The sequence below is a fragment of the Electrophorus electricus genome, chromosome 9 (assembly GCF_013358815.1).
Source record: "Electrophorus electricus isolate fEleEle1 chromosome 9, fEleEle1.pri, whole genome shotgun sequence".
Lineage (NCBI taxonomy): Eukaryota > Metazoa > Chordata > Actinopteri > Gymnotiformes > Gymnotidae > Electrophorus > Electrophorus electricus.
The window spans coordinates 4,663,085-4,680,346 of NC_049543.1; the positions used below are offsets into that span (position 1 = coordinate 4,663,085).

Sequence of the window (17,262 nt, forward strand, 5' to 3'; positions counted from 1 at the left end):
TTGTAACTGTGATGACGAATGTGAGTAAAAATCAAATGTGAATGTTGCTTTACTGTTTTCTAAAGGGAGTGGTAGGACCTTCTGGTGGTCCTGGACCTGTTGGGTTGCATGGAGAGCAGGTCAGTTCACTTCATTTTAAAGGGAATTCCTAAGAGGGCTTATAGTATATATTGTTTCCTCAGACACTTGAGTAAAACCGTGATTGCATTGTGAATTATTTGCACAAAGCATCCATCTTTAATATATCACTTGTGCTTATATAAGAAGGTTTAAGGCTCCAGCAAGGTTTGTAGGAACGCCGCCAATGTTTCACTTTCATCTTATTGACTTTTTTTTACATTAGTCAAAAGAGAAGACCTGCTAAATCTCAGCACACATGAACTGCGTGCTTGTCTGCTCTCTCTAGGGATATCCTGGTCCACGAGGTTTAGAAGGACCATGGGGGAGGAAAGGAGAACACGTGAGTCAAAGAAAGACATTATAACCAATTGGGTTTCTAATCCCTGTTTCGGAAATCTGGATATTTTGAACGAGTCACAGTCCCCTGGCATCGGCGGTCCTGGTATGTTGTCTTTTGACATGTTCAGTTGGGATTTGTATTGCAGGGTTCAGTGGGGCCTGTTGGAAAGTCTGGGCCAGTTGGAGCAGCAGGGCTGCCAGGAGCACAAGGCTCTCCAGGGATGCAGGGAGAGCCAGGGCCAAGAGGGAAAGAGGTCAGTTCTCATCAGTTAATGTTCTGTGATACCAGTGGATACCAGGGCTAGTTTGTAGAGATTATCATCATCATAAGTTTTATTTATATTGTACACTTCCTATGCTCAAGAATGCTTTATAACCATAGGACATAGAAACATCAAACAGAAGTTACACTGTTAACAAGACAGGAATATCAGATATAATTATATACCAGATAGACAAGATGACAGTGATAACATAGTGAAAACAAATAAGTCTCTTAACAGAGATTTTAATTAAGACAGAGAGGAGGCGTCCTCTGAATAGACTTAGCTGGGAGAATTCCACCATTTACTACACTAAGTGATCAATCATCCACAGCAGTTCATTTAAACCTTGGAACATGAAGAAGGCCTAAATTAGTGGATCAGAGAGTACAAGATGGGTTATTTGAATGGAGAAGCTCAGTCAGGTAGTCAGGAGCCAGGCTGTGAAGAGCTTTGTATGTAATGTGGAGCACCTTACACTTAATATCGTATGTAAATGAATGAATGAATGAATGAATGAATGAATGAATGCAAAGGTGATATGAAACTAAAGACCTGGACCTTTTGCCAATTAGAGACTTGGCATTGTTTGGCCACACTGACCTCACAGAATACTTTGGGTTTACCATATAGCTGAAACAGACCCAAGCTACAAGCAACCCCCCACTCACATCTGCTCACATTATAGCTTCAGACATCTTGATAATTGGCTCCTCATTAAGCACAGAACTCGCATTGAGATTAAATTTTAAAATAGGTTAAACATTTTAGAGAAGGTTAAGATCCTAGCAGCTGCATTCTGTATGTACTGTAACCTATTGGGGGTTTTGACAGGGACTTAGTTTATTATGAGTGAGCAATGTAGAGGACAAATCCAGAATTGTATATCAGAGTAGCAGGGGTTCAAATACCCAGGAAGCCATTAAGCAGAAAGCAATAAAGGCTTGGACTTGGTCCAGTGTTGAAATGCCACAGCCTGGGGACATGTTAAAGACACCATACTGCAACATGGGTGCCAGTCTACAGGCTATAGAAGCAGAACGAATTCACCACTGTCCTTGTGTGGGCATAATGGTCTTTGCAATGTGAAAGCCACTTATATAATCATAATTTAAACAATACTGTTTGTTGTTCTTTACTATAGGGAAGCATAGGACCCGTAGGCACTACTGGAGACCCAGGCCCCAAAGGACAGAAGGTACAGAGATTTCTGAGAATTGCTTGGTCATTGGTTTAATAAAGAGTACACAACACATATGCTTTGTTGCTTTTTCAGGGTGGCACTGGGCAGAGGGGTTCCCCTGGACATGAGGGGCCCATGGGATCCTTTGGAGCCCAAGGAAAGAGGGGCTTGAAGGGGGAAGCGGGCCACTTCGGACTGCTTGTGAGTGCTTGCTTCTGGGCACTGTTCTAATCTAAATGCATGCGACTGATATTCTTTCCTAACGTTTAATTGTCTTTGTTTGTTCCGTTTTCGCTAGGGTCAGAATGGACTAATGGGGAAAATTGGCCCACCAGGTTTGATGGGACTAGAGGTGCAATATTTTTATATCTCCCACCTTACTTTGACCCATATTTTGATATTGTAATGAGCAGAAGGGGAATGTTTTATTTTAGAGCTGCTATAGTGTTCGGCCAAATGGCAGGTATGTGTTTATAGGCACTGAATGTGGCTGTTAATCACAGGGTTTGACAGGACTGCGAGGACTGGCTGGAAAGGACGGACACCCAGGGTCAAAGGTCCCAAATGACTTTTTACTTCTGCTCTCTGTGTTTCATAACTGTAGGCATGATGCAGTAAGAAAACAGACCTAACCCTGTTTCTCTTCATCTGATTCAGCGGTTGTGTCTTACAGGGAGAGCCTGGCATTACCGGGGCAATAGGTTCCCCTGGTGAACGAGGCAAATGGGTAAATAACCTGTGTGTCTGTGTGTGTGTGTGTGTGTGTGTGTGTGTGTGTGTGATCGATCTATTAAAAATCATATCAAGTTCTGTGTATTAGGGTATGTTTTTTGCTTAGCTCTCAGAACACAATTCCTGGGCAACACAGAAGCTTGTCAGGCCATTTGGTTCATGTCTTACAGTGATCAGACTTCCAAGGAGACTGGTTTGATTCTTGGTTAGTGATGTTTCTACTTGTTTGTCCAGGGAGGAGCTGGTCAGAGAGGATTAAAGGGAGAGATGGGAAAACGTGGGCCCCACGTGAGTTTAGCAGCTCATTCTATCTGTGATCAAGCCCACTAATATCCAAAAATATTAATTGTCAGAAAGTTGACAGTGCACCTGTTTTTAGGGAGGTGCTGGACCCAGAGGCCATGGAGGTTTCACAGGCCCGAAAGGCTTACGAGGAGCAGAGGGCCCAAAAGGTGATGCGGGCATGGCAGGACCTCCAGGAGAGATGGTGAGACTTGGAGAAAGGCTGAGTACATGCAGTAATTTGCCTGAATTGCACCTAATGCCGTTGCTTTTCTGTTTCATTCCCAGGGGCCAGAGGCTTTTCCTGGGATCCAAGGCCCCCCGGGACTGCCAGGATTAGAGGTACAGCTTGCTAGAATTGGTAACCCTGCACTAGAATTGGAAAATGTACTCTTATCCCCCTGAAGATCTGTACCAAAGACAGTAACAGTAGCGCTAATTTGCCTCCCATGAGCAGGGGTCCGAAGGAGAGATGGGCCCTTCAGGGCCTGTTGGGCCCCCTGGACAACAGGTCAGTGATGCAGTCCCTTGTAATTACTAATGTGCTTTTATCACTTTCAATGTTATGAAGTATTTACATACTAATACAGTGCTGTCTGTTAGTTTTAGCTTTCTGCTCTTGCACATTGGACTTATATTGAAGCAGTTATTATAAGGTGCAGGGATTGTAGAAAATCAGCTTTATTTCAATGGCATATTAGATAAGACAAAACTGCAGGGCACCATAATACAAGCTCAGTAATCAGGACAATCATTACATCACTATTATGAATGAATTACCTTCATTCTTACTTGAATGCAAATTCTTTTGCAATTGATTATTTGGTTTTCCCCCCAGGTGACGGTCTGCCTGTTCTCTAATGCAACCATTTTCAGTTCCTGCATGTTTTGGCCTTTTGCTTTTAGTCTTGTCTTAAATAGGTGAAACGCATGCTCAGTAGGGTTTAGTTTGGGTGATTGACTTGGCCAGTCAAGAACATTTCCGTTTTTGGCCCTTAGTAATATGTTGCAGATTATTGCCTGCCAGCAAGGTGAGTTTTGAGTCGTTTGGTTGGCATACGGGCAGTTATGGTGCTTTTGGACACCTCAGAATTCATTCTGCCACTGCCATTGGCCATCAGCAAGGGTGGTGATTTTATAGTTGGTTTACCAAATACAGACGTAATACAGAGTGTGCAGCCTTATCAACCAAATATGTGTTGAATTATTGAAAAACAAAGGGTGTGTAAAAGATTGCGCTCAATCAAAGAAAACAGACTGAAAAACATTTACTGTAAGGAGCATGAAGCAAATAGTCGAATGTCCACAAAAATAAAGAACATAGCCCGCACACTACCACAAAATAAAGGAAAATCCATCAGGGGTTTTTCTCAATTTTATTTTATTAGTATGCCAACCAGTGAAGCAAGAGCAACCGTTTCAGCTGACATGCTATCATCAGTGCTCCTGATTCACACACTGCACTCTCTTATAGCCAATATGCTCTTACTGACTTGTTCAAATTGTTTTCTCGCTGATGTGTATTTCCAGGGGCCAAAGGGCAAACCTGGGCCTGATGGAAGAAAAGGGCAGAATGGTCAGAAGGTCAGGTCACTTTTTCTCCCCTGTATTGTCCAGTAGGGTGCGTTCCCTTCTCAGAGTGAAAGTGTACACAGACATGTATGTAGCATAAGTCGCTATGGTCAGGTTAGTCTATGTTTGCCTTGTTGCAGGGGAAGGATGGTCGAGATGGACAGATTGGAATGACAGGGACTGCAGGCCAGAGGGTAACAAATGCACTGTAGTTCAAAACTCTCGCGCTTCGCGTGGTTTAGAATATCCGCATCAGCAGGGTTGTTTACCTCTCAGGGGAAACGAGGGAAAACTGGCCAGAGAGGTCCGAGAGGGATCAGAGGAGAGAAGGTGAATACAGCGTCTACCTGTTCTGCCATTACATTTGTTAAATTGCTAAATTCATTTTGATCATCTGATCGCTAACTTTTAAAATTGTGTGTGTTCATTTAAAATAAAGTGTCTCCACAATCAGACAACAAAGACATCTGGCTTTGAAAAGGTTTTGGTTGATTTGGCTACTTTGATTTGCTTTAGGGCCAACCGGGACCAGTGGGGCAGCCTGGCCCTCCAGGCAGACAAGGCTCATATGTGAGTGACTACAGCCTCCTTCATTACCTGGTGTATTCACCGAGCAAATGAATCATTTGTTTCCATTGGTTGCAAAAAAGAGTGCAAAACCCACAGAGCATCACCTGACATGGCTCCTTCCTTCCTTGTGCTACAGGGTTTAACTGGAAAAAAGGGGGCCAAAGGAGATAAAGGTGAACGAGGGCCACAGGTATGCTCACAACAGGGTCTGTTAGCAGGCTGAGGCTCCACCGGCACTTACTTTAGCACTAATGCAGTAGCTAATGTGCCACTTTTCCACCTGCAGGGGCAGAAAGGGGACATGGGGCCATCTGGTCCTCCAGGGGGCGACGGACTGAAGGTACTCCTGTTCATTCATTTAAGCCTTCACTGCATCTCGATTTGTGTCTTATTATTTACCAGCACAAGTAACTGAGCTGTTGATAGGCTGTGGCCAGCTTAAAAATATGAGTCTCTGTCTGTTTATCTCAGGGAAAACAGGGTCTGATTGGACACACAGGCAAACGTGGCTCTAAAGGAGAGCAGGTGAGATGCTTAATTGTGGGTTTACTTAAAACACATTCGACTTAATAAAGCAGACATGCAACAAAGGGACGGGAGTTTGATTATCTGTTGTGTTTATTGCTTTTTTTTAGGGTGATATTGGTCCATCAGGGCAGAGGGGAAAACCAGGTTTACCGGGCATGCCAGTACGCGAGTTTTTACTTCTTAAAAAAAGTACTGTAACTGTAAAACACTGTTCACTTAAAGATTAGCATAAAGTCTCACTTATCTGGGTCATCTTTTAGAGCCAATAATTAGCTTGCTTGGGAATTTCTGAAGGTGTTGAATGTTGTACTAAGGGTTGCCAAGACATTTGTGGAAAAATCATGCACTTGGCAAAAAGTGAATGTGATTTCTGTTTCTTTCTGTGTTTCACAGGGATTATTTGGTGAAAAGGTCTGAGAAACACATGTATACATTTTATTCTCTTTTATCCAAAACCAATTTAAATTTCACGATGCATTCAGTAAGGGCATGTGTCCAGTTTCATTTCAGAGCCAGTATTGTAACATTTGTGTTTCCAGGGCTTAAAGGGATATGCAGGGAACCCTGGCCCTGCAGGACTGAGGGGACCACCTGTGAGTATAACAGTGTTTCAGATGCCCACTAACAGAGACACTCAGTAAGGTTTGTTATAGGAGTTGAAACTCTCTGGTGTTTCCTCCAGGGGCCTATGGGTCTCCCAGGACTCCCAGGGTTATCATTTAACCTCACAGTGACTCGACTAAAGGTAACTCCTTCCTCTAGTAAATAGCTGTAGTTCAGGTTCCTCACAGTATCAGACATTTCTGTATTGTGCACTCTTGGCATTGGCGAAAGGGAGGGGCACGTAGGCAACACACTGCAGGGAGGCGTCAAGCTCAATTTATTCACCTGCGGTGAACCTGCAGAATTTGGCACTAACTCTTGCAGATTCTGAAGACAAATTCACTAATAAAAAACAGAGGAAGATGTGACCAAAGCATGTCTTTCTTCTCACCCAAATCAGGACCTTATGCATCAGTCAGAACCAGACTACCCTCTTATTGGAACTCTACTGGATTCCCTTCAACATGACCTGCGACTCTTCATAGATCCACCAGATGGCACTAAAGAACATCCAGCAACGACCTGCTTGGAGTTGATGATGACCCATCCCAACTATACCAATGGTACAAGTCTAGCTAATTACAGATAACATTCCGTATTTTATAAATGCCAGATTACTTTGACATCCACCACATAACTGTTTCAGGAATGTATTACATCGACCCAAATCAAGGAAGTCCTGCTGATGCCTTTCTAGTCTACTGCAGCTTCAGTTTAGGTGGTCAGACCTGCCTGTCTCCACTCCAGCCACAGGTATCACTTAGGGCTCAAGATATTTCTCAGGTCTGATGCTAAAAGGTTACTGGGAACTCTTATGGCTACTGTACTGAGATGAGTAATGCCACGCCCTCTGCTACAGGTACCTGTGAAAGCCTGGTTAAAAGAGTTACCAGCAAACTCTTTCAGCTGGCTAAGCACCATGGACAGAGGCTTTCAGGTGTGCCATACACATTTACATTTATGGCATTTAGCTGACACTTTTATCCAAAGTGACTTACAATTATGACTGAGTACAACTTGATCAATTGAGGGTTAAGGGCCTTGCTCAGGGGCCCAACAGTGGCAACTTGGTGGTGGTGGGGCTTGAACCAGCAACCTTCCAATTACAGGTCAAGTGCCTTAACCACTGAGATACCACTGCCCAGTTTTACAAACTCCCCTCTGTATTCCCCATTCTCCTTTGAAGTTCGATTATGCAGGAGCCGGCGTGGTTCAGATGAAATTTCTGCGGCTGAACAGCAAGTTGGCCACGCAGAACATCACGCTGTCCTGCCAGGCCGGGAGCAGGCAGGGCGTGAGGGAGAGAGAAATCCGATTCCTCGCAGATTCTCGAAGGCAGAGCTTCCTGGGAACGCTACGGGATTGCGTGGTATGGTCCTTTCACATTAGCTGATTCATTCATTACAGCTAGTTTTTAATAAAGCTCAGTTGTTTCTGTTCTTCTTGATTGTCACTGACATTGCAGTCAGCGGAGGAGCCGGACACTCAGCCTCAGGACTCTGTGTTCCAGTTTGAAACCGAAGACCTGGACCTTTTGCCAGTTAGAGACTTGGCATTGTTTGGCCACACTGACCTCTCAGAAGACTTTGGGTTTACCATAGGACCTGTCTGTTTCAGCTAAAAGCCACAAGTACCCCCCAACACACACTCGCACTCACATTATCCATAAACTGCTGCCTGTACACTTCTTGTTAACTGGCCCTTCGTTAAGCGCAGTAGGATTCACACTCAGATGGAGAGACGCAACTCTTCATGATCTCCAGCTAGTGGCTTCTCTTCACACAGGAAGATGAGCAGAATGGACCATCCAAACAGAGCTTCCTCTTTTATTGATACATTGTCCAAATTCCGTCGACTTGTTGCCTAGTGGCAATGATACTTTGCTGCACACATTCCTGAAAGGAACTGTTTGGTTTTTGTTGTATATTGTTTACAATGCTTTTTTTTGTCTTCTGTTAATTATTCCTTATTATTTATATGGTGTTTATGTAGTGGTTATTGCCATCCTCCAGGTATTTTGCAAAGCTGTCAGTACTGTACAAACACTTGGTTTGATGAAAGATGCACTCTCATTTCAGGTCGTCACAGCTTACGACCAAACGCACTGTGATCTCAATGGCACCCTTGGTTAAAACACTTTAGAAGGCGCGTTCCAAATAGAAGGCGTAGCTGAAGAGTAGGCTGGAGGATGAGAGGATGACGTACCGAAGGACATTGATAGTATAAAATCACAAAACAATGTTTCCTCGGTAAGATGGAAGCAAAGAGAATACAAATCATTCAACGATGAAAATTCAGTAACAACTATCACATAATATTTGTAAGTAATTTAGTTGCACATGCTATATCTTATTTTAACATGTTTAAAAATAAGGGGCCAAACATTTGGGGTTAATGATCATGATAGAGGTTCACTCAAACAGCAACCGTATCAAAGAATGTGAAAAACCTGATGTGGTTGCATAGCTGGCTGACAAAATGCTGCTGTCTGATGTGCTTTTTGTTCAGGTCCTTTTTTTAATCTGTAAAAAGATGTATTGTGAACTTCATGGTGTGTTTTGAGGCTCAAGATGTGTTAATTTATGAGGTGGGCATTTATTTAATTCCATTATGACATATTGCTGTTGCCTATTACTTCTCGATGCAATAAACCGGTTTTCCAATGTCTGGTGACGGGTTATATTTGCTCTCAAAATCTACATGCGGTCCGTGTACGCTCCGTTTGATCCCTCTAAAAGCGAAAACCTGAAAGGTTACACTACACGGATTCTGAGCGGATGTGAAGAGGGCGCCCCCCCCCCGGCGCAAATCCCCACTTACTACAGAAACCCCAGCAGTGGAGACTCGAAGCAGCAGCTGGATGTGAAACCACAAGTGCATTTTACTTCTACTACCAGTTAGCTAGCTAGCTAGATCAAAGAGCTGTGTATAACACTGGACATGGCGAGCGAGTGTATTTTCCGTTCCTTTGGTTTTCCGTTGTGTTCACTTTGAGAGTCTTGTGGGTCCCCCCCCCAGTCATGTAGCAGAACCGTTACCGCTAACTGCACGATCACGGAATCGCCGAGTAGGCCTCTGTAATGCCTCGGAATACGGCACAAGCTTGAGCCGACCGAACTGTGGTCGAGACAGCTGGTTTGTTGTGGAACATTGCCGAGATAGAGAGGTAACGTAGGTTATAATTTTTTTAACTAAAATTCCATGTCTCTTACTAACTAAAAACAACTACGGAAGGGGAGCTTTTTTAATATATACGTTAATAAATATTAACGTGAAGGTACCTAACGCTACTGTCAGGTAAAGCGTTACGTATGCTAGTTATAATAATAATAATAATAATAATATTAAGATAGTTAGAATGCTGGCTTAGTTAGGCAGCTGGTTAGGTTTAACATTAAACCGGACGTTAAACACACGTCTATTTCCCCAGTAATAACACTATAATGATAACTTGTACTCGTACTAGCTCACCAGCTTTGCATAACGTGTGTGTCGACTGACAGTCCGATTACTGGTGCATGTTTCGCTTCATGTTCGTCAAGTGTTTGGCACAGTTGTTAGGAAAGCAGGAAACACTAACTGTTACTAAAATTAGCTAACGCCAAATTCGCTAGCGTTAGCTAATTGTATTTAAGAGGAGCGAATTAACTTGACGAGATTCGTGGGTGTTGTGGTCGGAAGAATGTTGCTAACGCTAGGTAACATATATTTTCACTTTTTTTGTGATGGTAGATGTACTGAATCCTAACACGAGTTAAAATTTATTTCGAAACTCTTAGCTAGCTAGGTTAGTTAACTAACACTACTCATCCCCACGTTAGCGGAGACCCCTGCCTACTCACTGTCAATAGGAACAGGTTCGGCTGAGTTGTAAGAGGGGATGGACGATCGTGTTTTAAGTCCGGTCTTTTTACTGGTCTCTCTGTTTTGTTTTGTTTTGTTTTGTTTTACAGACCAGTGTGTCTTCATAGCGTTGTCTGTGCTCTCGGATTGAGAGATGCTTCCGCCGTCGAGAAGGGATTTTGTATCTCTGGCTCTTGCTGAAAGTAGAGGTTACACGAACGGCAAGCAGCGCAGACAGTCTTGCTGGAGGGTGAGATTACAGTTGTAACTTCTTCGGTAATGATCCACCTTTTTAAACCGTATAATTAACATTTATTCGAGCCATGGCGGCGGTCGCGATACTGTGTTCTTCACAAAATCTAATTATAATAACACTGCTTTATGTTTCTATTTTTAGTGGCTGGTCCAGTTGTGCTTGTTAAATACCTTAAAAGTCCAGTGAAGACGCTAACACGCATCTACAGCTGAAATAAACATATGTTACTAGATTCAAATGGACTTCCTGAAGTGTTGTACCCCTATCCCTGTCCTGTGCCTTTTTTTGGTATTTCGTATTGCAGAAATGGAAGCAGCTATCCCGCCTGCAGCGCAGTATTGTCCTGTTTCTTCTGGCCCTGATGCTGATTGGTGGATTTGCCTTGTATCCCAGTCTTTCACCACAATGGGGAGGTACACATTTTTGTTAAGCTTCCTTATCCACAAGTAGCTAGCTATATATGGGTCCATTTTAATGGTTCCATCGATGCATTCTCTTCTTACACCTCTCTCAAACGCGGCAGTAGAGGAGCACAAGGAAGAGAAGAAGCAGCCGTTTATCATAGACGTGAAGGACCAGGGCAGGCCTGTTCTACCCGAACCACGTTCAGAAGTGAGTATGACCCGTTTATGTCTGCATCCAAGCAACCCCATCCATTTTCTTTCCAGTGTTGCTCTGTTTTGCACACTACCTGATTTCACTCCTGTGCAAATGGTGTGGATGATGATGTGAAGGCCACATGTTGCTGCTAGCAGTCTCGTAACTAGTCCTGTGTCCTGTATTGGCGAGACAGAGGAGAGGCCTACGCAAGCGAGGGCCGCCCGCGCTGCAAAACCGCTTGCAGGGCAGGGGGAACAGCTCTGAGGTCCGGCTCAAGAATGCGCAGGAAGAGGAGGAAGGTAAACCACTCATCAGGTGAGTCTTGGGCTCACACGCTTGTCTGGAAAAGCTCCACCCAGGGTCCTGATCTCCCCTGGTCATCTATGCACGCTGGCGTTCACGAACGATTACACGCCGAGCTTACACATCGAGAAAACTGTTCTCTTTGGGTTTCATGTTCAGGAGTGCCTGTGCATTTATTTATTTTTTCCCCCCCTCTTCTCTCTGTCTCGCTCGTAGCTGGCATGGGGCTGTGATTGAAGCAGAGCAGGCCACTGACCCAAATGCCAAGGAGAAAGAGAAGGCAGTGGAACCCGAGGACCCGTCAGTGCTACAGCTAGGTCAGCGCCCTGAGCTCTGGCCTACATGTTTGCCTTATTAGGGCAGTTGCTTATGGCTTCTGTGACCATCTGGCCTGATTAGTTTTCAAACGTGCAAAGTGTTTATTGTACTCGGTTGTTTGCTTACATTGCAGATGTCAAAAACTTTTATTAATTGCTGTTTGCTTGTTTGTATTGCTTTTCTCTTTTTAGAAGAGAGCAGGCTGGAGGCGGTGAGGGAGGCCTTCAGGCATGCTTGGAAGGGCTACAAAGAGTTTGCCTGGGGTCACGATGAGCTCAAACCTGTTTCGAAATCTTATACGGAATGGTTCGGGCTGGGCCTGACCCTTATCGACGCATTGGACACTATGTGGATCTTGGGTCTGAAAAAAGGTGAATAGGTTCATTAGAGGGCAGGCTCTCCTCATGGTGGCCACCATTGCTAGAAGGTGAATTCTGTGCTGACCGTGCGCACTAACGGAGCTGCTTGCTCTACTAGAGTTTGAGGAGGCCAGGGAGTGGGTGGCCAAAGAGCTCACCTTTAACAAGAACGTAGATGTGAACCTGTTTGAGAGCACCATACGCATCCTGGGTGGTCTGCTCAGCACCTACCATCTGACCGGTGACGCACTGTTTCTGGAGAAAGCTGTAAGTGTGTGTGTGTGTCTCACAGCGAGACCTGTATGCTTATTAGAGCACCTAGTGCCTCCTACACTCCTTCTGCAGTTAGTATACTCATTCATCAACAAATCAAATTGCTTGCTGAAGCCGGAGGTTGCCAATATGTCTATTTTAGACAGCCATATGGCCAGATTTAGCCATATTTAGAACGCTACCGTTCTTGATGGTGGGTGCTATTTCGGTTCGTGTCCGGCTGTGCAGAAAGACTTCGGCTCCAGGCTGATGCCCGCCTTCAGCACCCCGTCCAAGATCCCCTACTCGGATGTGAACATCGACAAAGGTACGGCCCACCCACCCCGCTGGACTTCTGACAGCACCATGGCCGAGGTGACCAGCATCCAGCTGGAGTTTCGGGAACTCAGCCGCCTCACTGGAGACCCCAAATACCGGGTGTGTGTGTGTGTGTGTGTGTGTGTGTGTGAGATGTATCATGCTATCTTCTATAAACAGTAGATAATTAACCCTTCTGGGACCTGGACCGTGCTGAATGTGTTTTTAATCCCCTTGCTTTTTGTAAGCTGTAGAACCTGACAGCTGCAGAAACTAAGCAATGGTTTCAAACAGAATTGAGTTTTGAGCAGAAAATTACGTGCTCGTGTCTGAGACCCTGGCCCGGTTCTGCCCCTAGGAGGTAGTTATGGAGGTGATGAGGCGGGTGCACAGGCTGGAGGGGAAACACGACGGCCTGGTGCCCATGTTCATCAACACCAACAGCGGGCAGTTCACGCACGTGGGCGTCTACACGCTGGGTGCCCGTGCAGACAGCTACTACGAGTACCTGCTCAAACAGTGGATCCAGGGCGGAAAGAAGGAGACTGAGTGAGTCAGTTCTACGTGCGTGTGCCTATGTGTATCTTAGGTCTGCGTGTGCATGCGCGTGTGAGCATACATGCGTGCTGTTAGGTGTCGTGCATGCGTGCACATACGTGCTGTTAGGTTGTGTTGTACCAACCAAACTTGCACTGTGCCTTTAAGACATAGGATCATTCGATGTTTTTTTAAGCTGTGTGACTTCACTTAATGTTACTGCTGAGTTGGGCAAAAGCTATGGGCAACTGAAAGCTCATTAGTTAGTATTGTATTTATAGTATTAGTTGGTATTGTATTTGTAGTATTGCTACCGTTGTACGTTTTACCATGTCATGTCTGAATAGAACATTTAGTAACAGTGAGAACTGGCTTTGTATGGTCACTGGAGAGAATAAACCAGCCATTTGGAGCGTCCACGCCAGTCTCTGGGTTACTGCCCGTGTAGTCTTTGTTAAACCTGCTCTTCAGTGTCTTTGAAGCCCCCCCCCCCCCCCCACATGCTCCATCTCTATCTCTGTGTCTCTCTCTCTCTCTCTCTCTCTCTCTCTCTCTCTCTCTCTCTCTCTCTCTCCCTGTAAAAGCATCACAGCATGTTTGTTAGTCCCTGCAGCGTGTCCTGGCGCTCCAGCTGCTCTCCTCAGGTAACCTCCGCCTGAGCTCCACGTTGCAACAGTCTGGCGATGCCTTTCCCTCCCTGTTCTGTTTGATCATCCCTAACCGCTGACATTTCTGAGCCCGCTTAACCTGCAGGATGGGGCCTCCTCCCAACCAGCATCATGCGTGCCAGCGCCGCGAGCGGAGGCGTGCACCTGCAGGCCTTCAGAGCAGTGAAGAGCCAGGCCTATAAAGCCCAAATACAGTAACGGACAGAGCCGCTAGCTGGCTGTGCGCAGCCCACGTGCTGGTGAGGGGAGCAGAGGAGACCCCTGCAGACTGAACAAGGAGAGCTGAGCGCACCAGCGCAGTGCAGCGCAGCCGTGGCCCCTGCGGCTCTGCGGCTCGCCTCTAGAGCTGAACGTGACGGGCAGCTCTGGGCCTCTGTGATGGTTTACTAATTTGACTTTTGTACAGGCAAACTGTCATGCTCTTTGGGTTCTTTTTTTCTGCTTGGTTTTCTCATGTTTGAAATCCCCTCTTCCTGAAACGCTTGCCTGAAGGTGAAACCACAGATTTGTTTCCGGAACGAAAAGCAAGAGCGCGGCAGCCAGCATGCCGTGGCTGGGCCGGGGCTCTGTGGCACCGTGTCTGACGCTGCGCTCTGTCCCCTGCAGGCTGCTGGAGGACTACGTGCAGGCTGTGGAGGGCATTCAAAAGAACCTGCTGAAGAGGTCGTCTCCTCTTGGCCTCATGTTCGTGGGCGAGCTGTCTCACGGACACTTCAGCCCCAAGATGGTACTTTTAACCGCCTTCAGCCTGAACAAAGCAAAACACAACAACACAGAAACGGGACATTTCGTTTATGTTTCCAAGAGTAGGCGGACCCTGTGAGCTTTGCTCATGTTGGAGGCAAACATCTGGCTGCTCACATCCCAGTTTCCAAACAGTAATTTGTAATGCCAGCAAGTAGATAAACAGAAGAGTCATTTCCTGGAGGCGGATGTTAATAAATCATTTACTCCCTCCTGCTGTCCGTTTTTCCTTTCTGCGCCAATTCCCACCTTCCTTCCCTCTGCTCCGCCGCCTCCCCTCCCCCTTCTCCTCCCGCCAGGACCACTTGGTGTGCTTCCTGCCCGGCACGCTGGCGCTGGGGGTGCACCACGGCCTGCCGGCCGAGCACATGGAGCTGGCACGCCAGCTCATGGAGACGTGCCATCAGATGTACGTGCAGATGGAGACGGGTCTGAGCCCGGAGATCGCCCACTTCAACACACAGGCGGACAGTATCCAAGACGTGGACGTCAAAGTGAGTGGCGCTGCCGGATGTCCTCCACGGCACGTGTAGCGCTGCATGCATCTGGCCCTCTTCAGAGCGGTCCACGAGGCCCAAAACAAGGATTAGGTGCAAAGTGATATCTCGGCTGTACAAAATGCAGTTTTGAAAGGCCAATAGCAGGGTTACCCAGCTTGGTATCCCTGTTGAAACACATAGGCAGTAAAAACACTCAAAATACTAACCATCAGTAGTAGGCAAGAGGTCATAGTCTGCAAATGTTCCTCCTTCACAATTTGTAATTAAACATGTCATAATATATCACTGTGCATTAAATGTTTTGCACATTTTTGACAACACTGGCAGAATTCCAGAATTGTAGCGGTTTACTAATTCTGGGCCGTAGAGTCAGAGAGTCCTGTTTTTTTTTTTGCGTGTCCTGATGGCGTTGGTAATACTGGGCAGTGCTGACATGCTGTCCCTGTCCTTTGCACGGCCCAGCCTGCAGACAGACACAACCTCTTGCGGCCAGAGACTGTGGAGAGCCTCTTCTACCTGTACCGATTCACCAAGGACAGGAAGTACCAGACGTGGGGCTGGGAGATCCTGCAGAGCTTTAACAAGTACACCAGGGTGAGTAGGGCCAAAACCCCTCCAGACTTTGACTGGACTCGCGCTTAAACCTGCCCTTGATGTTTTTATAGTATGTGGTGAAGTGTTCAGTAGTCTTCTTACTTTGAGAAGCTCATAATCCATAGAGTGGAGCTGGGTGGAGGTCCAGGTTGGGTGTGGGGGTGAATGTTTCTCCGAGTCTGTGTAAAAGTAGGCTTGGCCGTCTGAGTCCACTGCAGTTGGTTAATCTTTCCTCAAACGCTGGATTCCTGCTTTGACACGGGCTTGTCCCATCAGGTTGACACAGGTGGCTACACGTCCATCAATAACGTGCGAGACCCCACATCTCCCAGCCCACGGGACAAGATGGAGAGCTTCTTCCTGGGTGAGACGCTCAAATACTTCTACCTGCTGTTTTCAGACGACTCCAACATTATAAACCTGGACAAATACGTGTTCAATACAGAGGCCCATCCTCTGCCTATATGGCCGCAGACAGATTGATGGGAGTACAGGAGTGCATGCATGCACGTGCGTACACACACCATTCAGGGTCTTGCACACAGATTTTCCAATCTTTTTGATATCCAAACTGCCATACTTCATCTACTCTGGGACAATCTTTTGTAATTGGTATTTGTTTCATTATTGAAAATGATTGTTAATAAATAGTGTGGGGATATGCAGAGTTAATGTATCTGCAAATGGGGAGAATCAGAGCGACTTAAATTTTTTAATGTTCTTTTCTTGGTGTTTGGTGTGGACTATGCCGCTTCCATGTGCTGTTTGAAGGTCCTTCCTCAAAGGACAAATACAAAAGTCTGATTGGCTCTGAGCTTAAAGATGCTCACCCTTAACCATATCTGGTTCCGACTGTGCTTCCTCCTGGCCCTGTGGCGATGGAGACGGGTGCGCAGATGTGGAGTGGTCATAGCCCCAGCTGTAACAGCGAGGACGCAGAGCAGACATGGAGCAGATGTTCTGCTGCCCCATAGCTGCTCTGCTTTCAACGAGACCAATTCACTTTCAAACTGTGAAGCTTTTTGTGTAGAGGCTTCAAGCACTTTGTAGTGGTAAGGTGGTGTGGGTGGGTGGGTGGGTGTTTGGTGTGTTTTGAAGGGAGCAGCTGTTACTGAGAGCGCGTGTGTACGTGTGTGTTTATCAGATGCTAGAAAGCAATTCTACATCACTGTTTTATGGACTTTGCTTTAGTTATTTTCTGCTACGGTTTACAATGAAGGTATTCTAATATGGATTTGTATAAATATTGTCTGTTGCTCCTGCCCCTTGCTGGCACAGAAGCTAAAGCCATTCCTGTACATGGGAACAACGTGTCTTGGTTTGGTATTGATTATTGGTTTATTGTGTCCCTTTATAGAGTTATGAACCGATGAAACAGTCTCTTTTTATTTGAGAGAATGTGTTCTGTTTACTAGGTGTTTAGTAAGCACAACACTGTATTTGAAGAATGTTTTTTTTTCTTTTTCCTTTCCATCATGTGACCTTAACTAAAAGTGAACATGGAGCATAACTGCACCTTTTGTGACTTTTTTTCGTCCCATACGTCTGCTGTGATGTGCTATATTAGAACAGCTGACAGAACAGCTTGTTGCTGGTGCAGCTGTTGTATGTCTGAATGAGCACCTGAGCTCGTAGGCTGTTTGTGGGTTAGGTTTGTGCATTGATGTGTGGTGTTGTACCCGAAAGAAATTGGGGTCATATTAGAGCCTGTTCTTAAAACACTGAACAGCTCTCTGGCCTCGTACTCATTTTACTCTGGCTGTGCCTTTGAATCCTTC

The 17,262-nt window shown here is 45.8% G+C and overlaps 2 protein-coding genes across 7 annotated transcripts in view; both read left to right on the forward strand.

Moving 5' to 3' along the window:
• The window catches only part of si:dkey-61l1.4 (collagen alpha-1(I) chain), a 40,892-nt gene extending 32,051 nt beyond the window's left edge, over positions 1-8,841 (forward strand). For 2 of the 3 annotated variants that reach the window (XM_035529553.1, XM_035529554.1), the window contains 28 exons: positions 66-119; positions 407-460; positions 606-713; positions 1,867-1,920; positions 1,999-2,106; positions 2,204-2,257; positions 2,409-2,462; positions 2,579-2,632; positions 2,872-2,925; positions 3,017-3,124; positions 3,208-3,261; positions 3,377-3,430; positions 4,450-4,503; positions 4,632-4,685; positions 4,768-4,821; positions 5,008-5,061; positions 5,198-5,251; positions 5,348-5,401; positions 5,533-5,586; positions 5,697-5,750; positions 5,983-6,000; positions 6,129-6,182; positions 6,272-6,334; positions 6,593-6,755; positions 6,839-6,945; positions 7,052-7,129; positions 7,379-7,561; positions 7,658-8,841. In XM_035529553.1, coding sequence (XP_035385446.1) covers positions 66-119; positions 407-460; positions 606-713; positions 1,867-1,920; positions 1,999-2,106; positions 2,204-2,257; positions 2,409-2,462; positions 2,579-2,632; positions 2,872-2,925; positions 3,017-3,124; positions 3,208-3,261; positions 3,377-3,430; positions 4,450-4,503; positions 4,632-4,685; positions 4,768-4,821; positions 5,008-5,061; positions 5,198-5,251; positions 5,348-5,401; positions 5,533-5,586; positions 5,697-5,750; positions 5,983-6,000; positions 6,129-6,182; positions 6,272-6,334; positions 6,593-6,755; positions 6,839-6,945; positions 7,052-7,129; positions 7,379-7,561; positions 7,658-7,813 — 2,064 coding nt within the window. In that variant the 3' untranslated portion in view covers positions 7,814-8,841. The remainder of the gene's footprint in view (positions 1-65; positions 120-406; positions 461-605; positions 714-1,866; positions 1,921-1,998; positions 2,107-2,203; positions 2,258-2,408; positions 2,463-2,578; positions 2,633-2,871; positions 2,926-3,016; positions 3,125-3,207; positions 3,262-3,376; positions 3,431-4,449; positions 4,504-4,631; positions 4,686-4,767; positions 4,822-5,007; positions 5,062-5,197; positions 5,252-5,347; positions 5,402-5,532; positions 5,587-5,696; positions 5,751-5,982; positions 6,001-6,128; positions 6,183-6,271; positions 6,335-6,592; positions 6,756-6,838; positions 6,946-7,051; positions 7,130-7,378; positions 7,562-7,657) is intronic. The other variant, XM_035529555.1, reaches the window with a different exon arrangement.
• Positions 8,842-9,016: 175 nt separating this feature from the next.
• Positions 9,017-16,019, forward strand: man1b1b (mannosidase, alpha, class 1B, member 1b). Of its 4 annotated transcripts, none has more exons than XM_027010850.2 (14): positions 9,017-9,358; positions 10,146-10,285; positions 10,596-10,704; positions 10,815-10,903; positions 11,085-11,206; positions 11,411-11,511; positions 11,704-11,883; positions 11,990-12,138; positions 12,373-12,561; positions 12,800-12,990; positions 14,253-14,373; positions 14,690-14,884; positions 15,353-15,484; positions 15,761-16,019. In XM_027010850.2, the coding sequence occupies exons 2-14, from the start codon at positions 10,190-10,192 to the stop codon at positions 15,965-15,967; spliced, it is 1,881 nt and encodes a 626-aa protein (XP_026866651.2). In that variant the 5' UTR covers positions 9,017-9,358; positions 10,146-10,189; the 3' UTR covers positions 15,968-16,019. The 4 variants fall into 4 exon arrangements, with proteins under 4 accessions (XP_026866651.2, XP_026866653.2, XP_026866652.2 ...); XM_027010852.2 differs by having other exon boundaries at positions 10,818-10,903; XM_027010851.2 differs by lacking the exon at positions 9,017-9,358 and adding an exon at positions 9,645-9,890.
• Positions 16,020-17,262: the final 1,243 nt, after the last annotated feature.

What these genes read in the sequence shown, in the direction of transcription:
- man1b1b (XM_027010850.2), top strand. Translation starts at nt 10,190, where the DNA reads ATGCTTCCGCCGTCGAGAAGGGATTTTGTATCTCTGGCTCTTGCTGAA. An exon ending in TACCCGAACCACGTTCAGAA is followed by an intron (nt 10,904 to 11,084) that starts GTGAGTATGACC and finishes TTGGCGAGACAG; the next exon opens with AGGAGAGGCCTACGCAAGCG. An exon ending in GGCGGAAAGAAGGAGACTGA is followed by an intron (nt 12,991 to 14,252) that starts GTGAGTCAGTTC and finishes TGTCCCCTGCAG; the next exon opens with GCTGCTGGAGGACTACGTGC.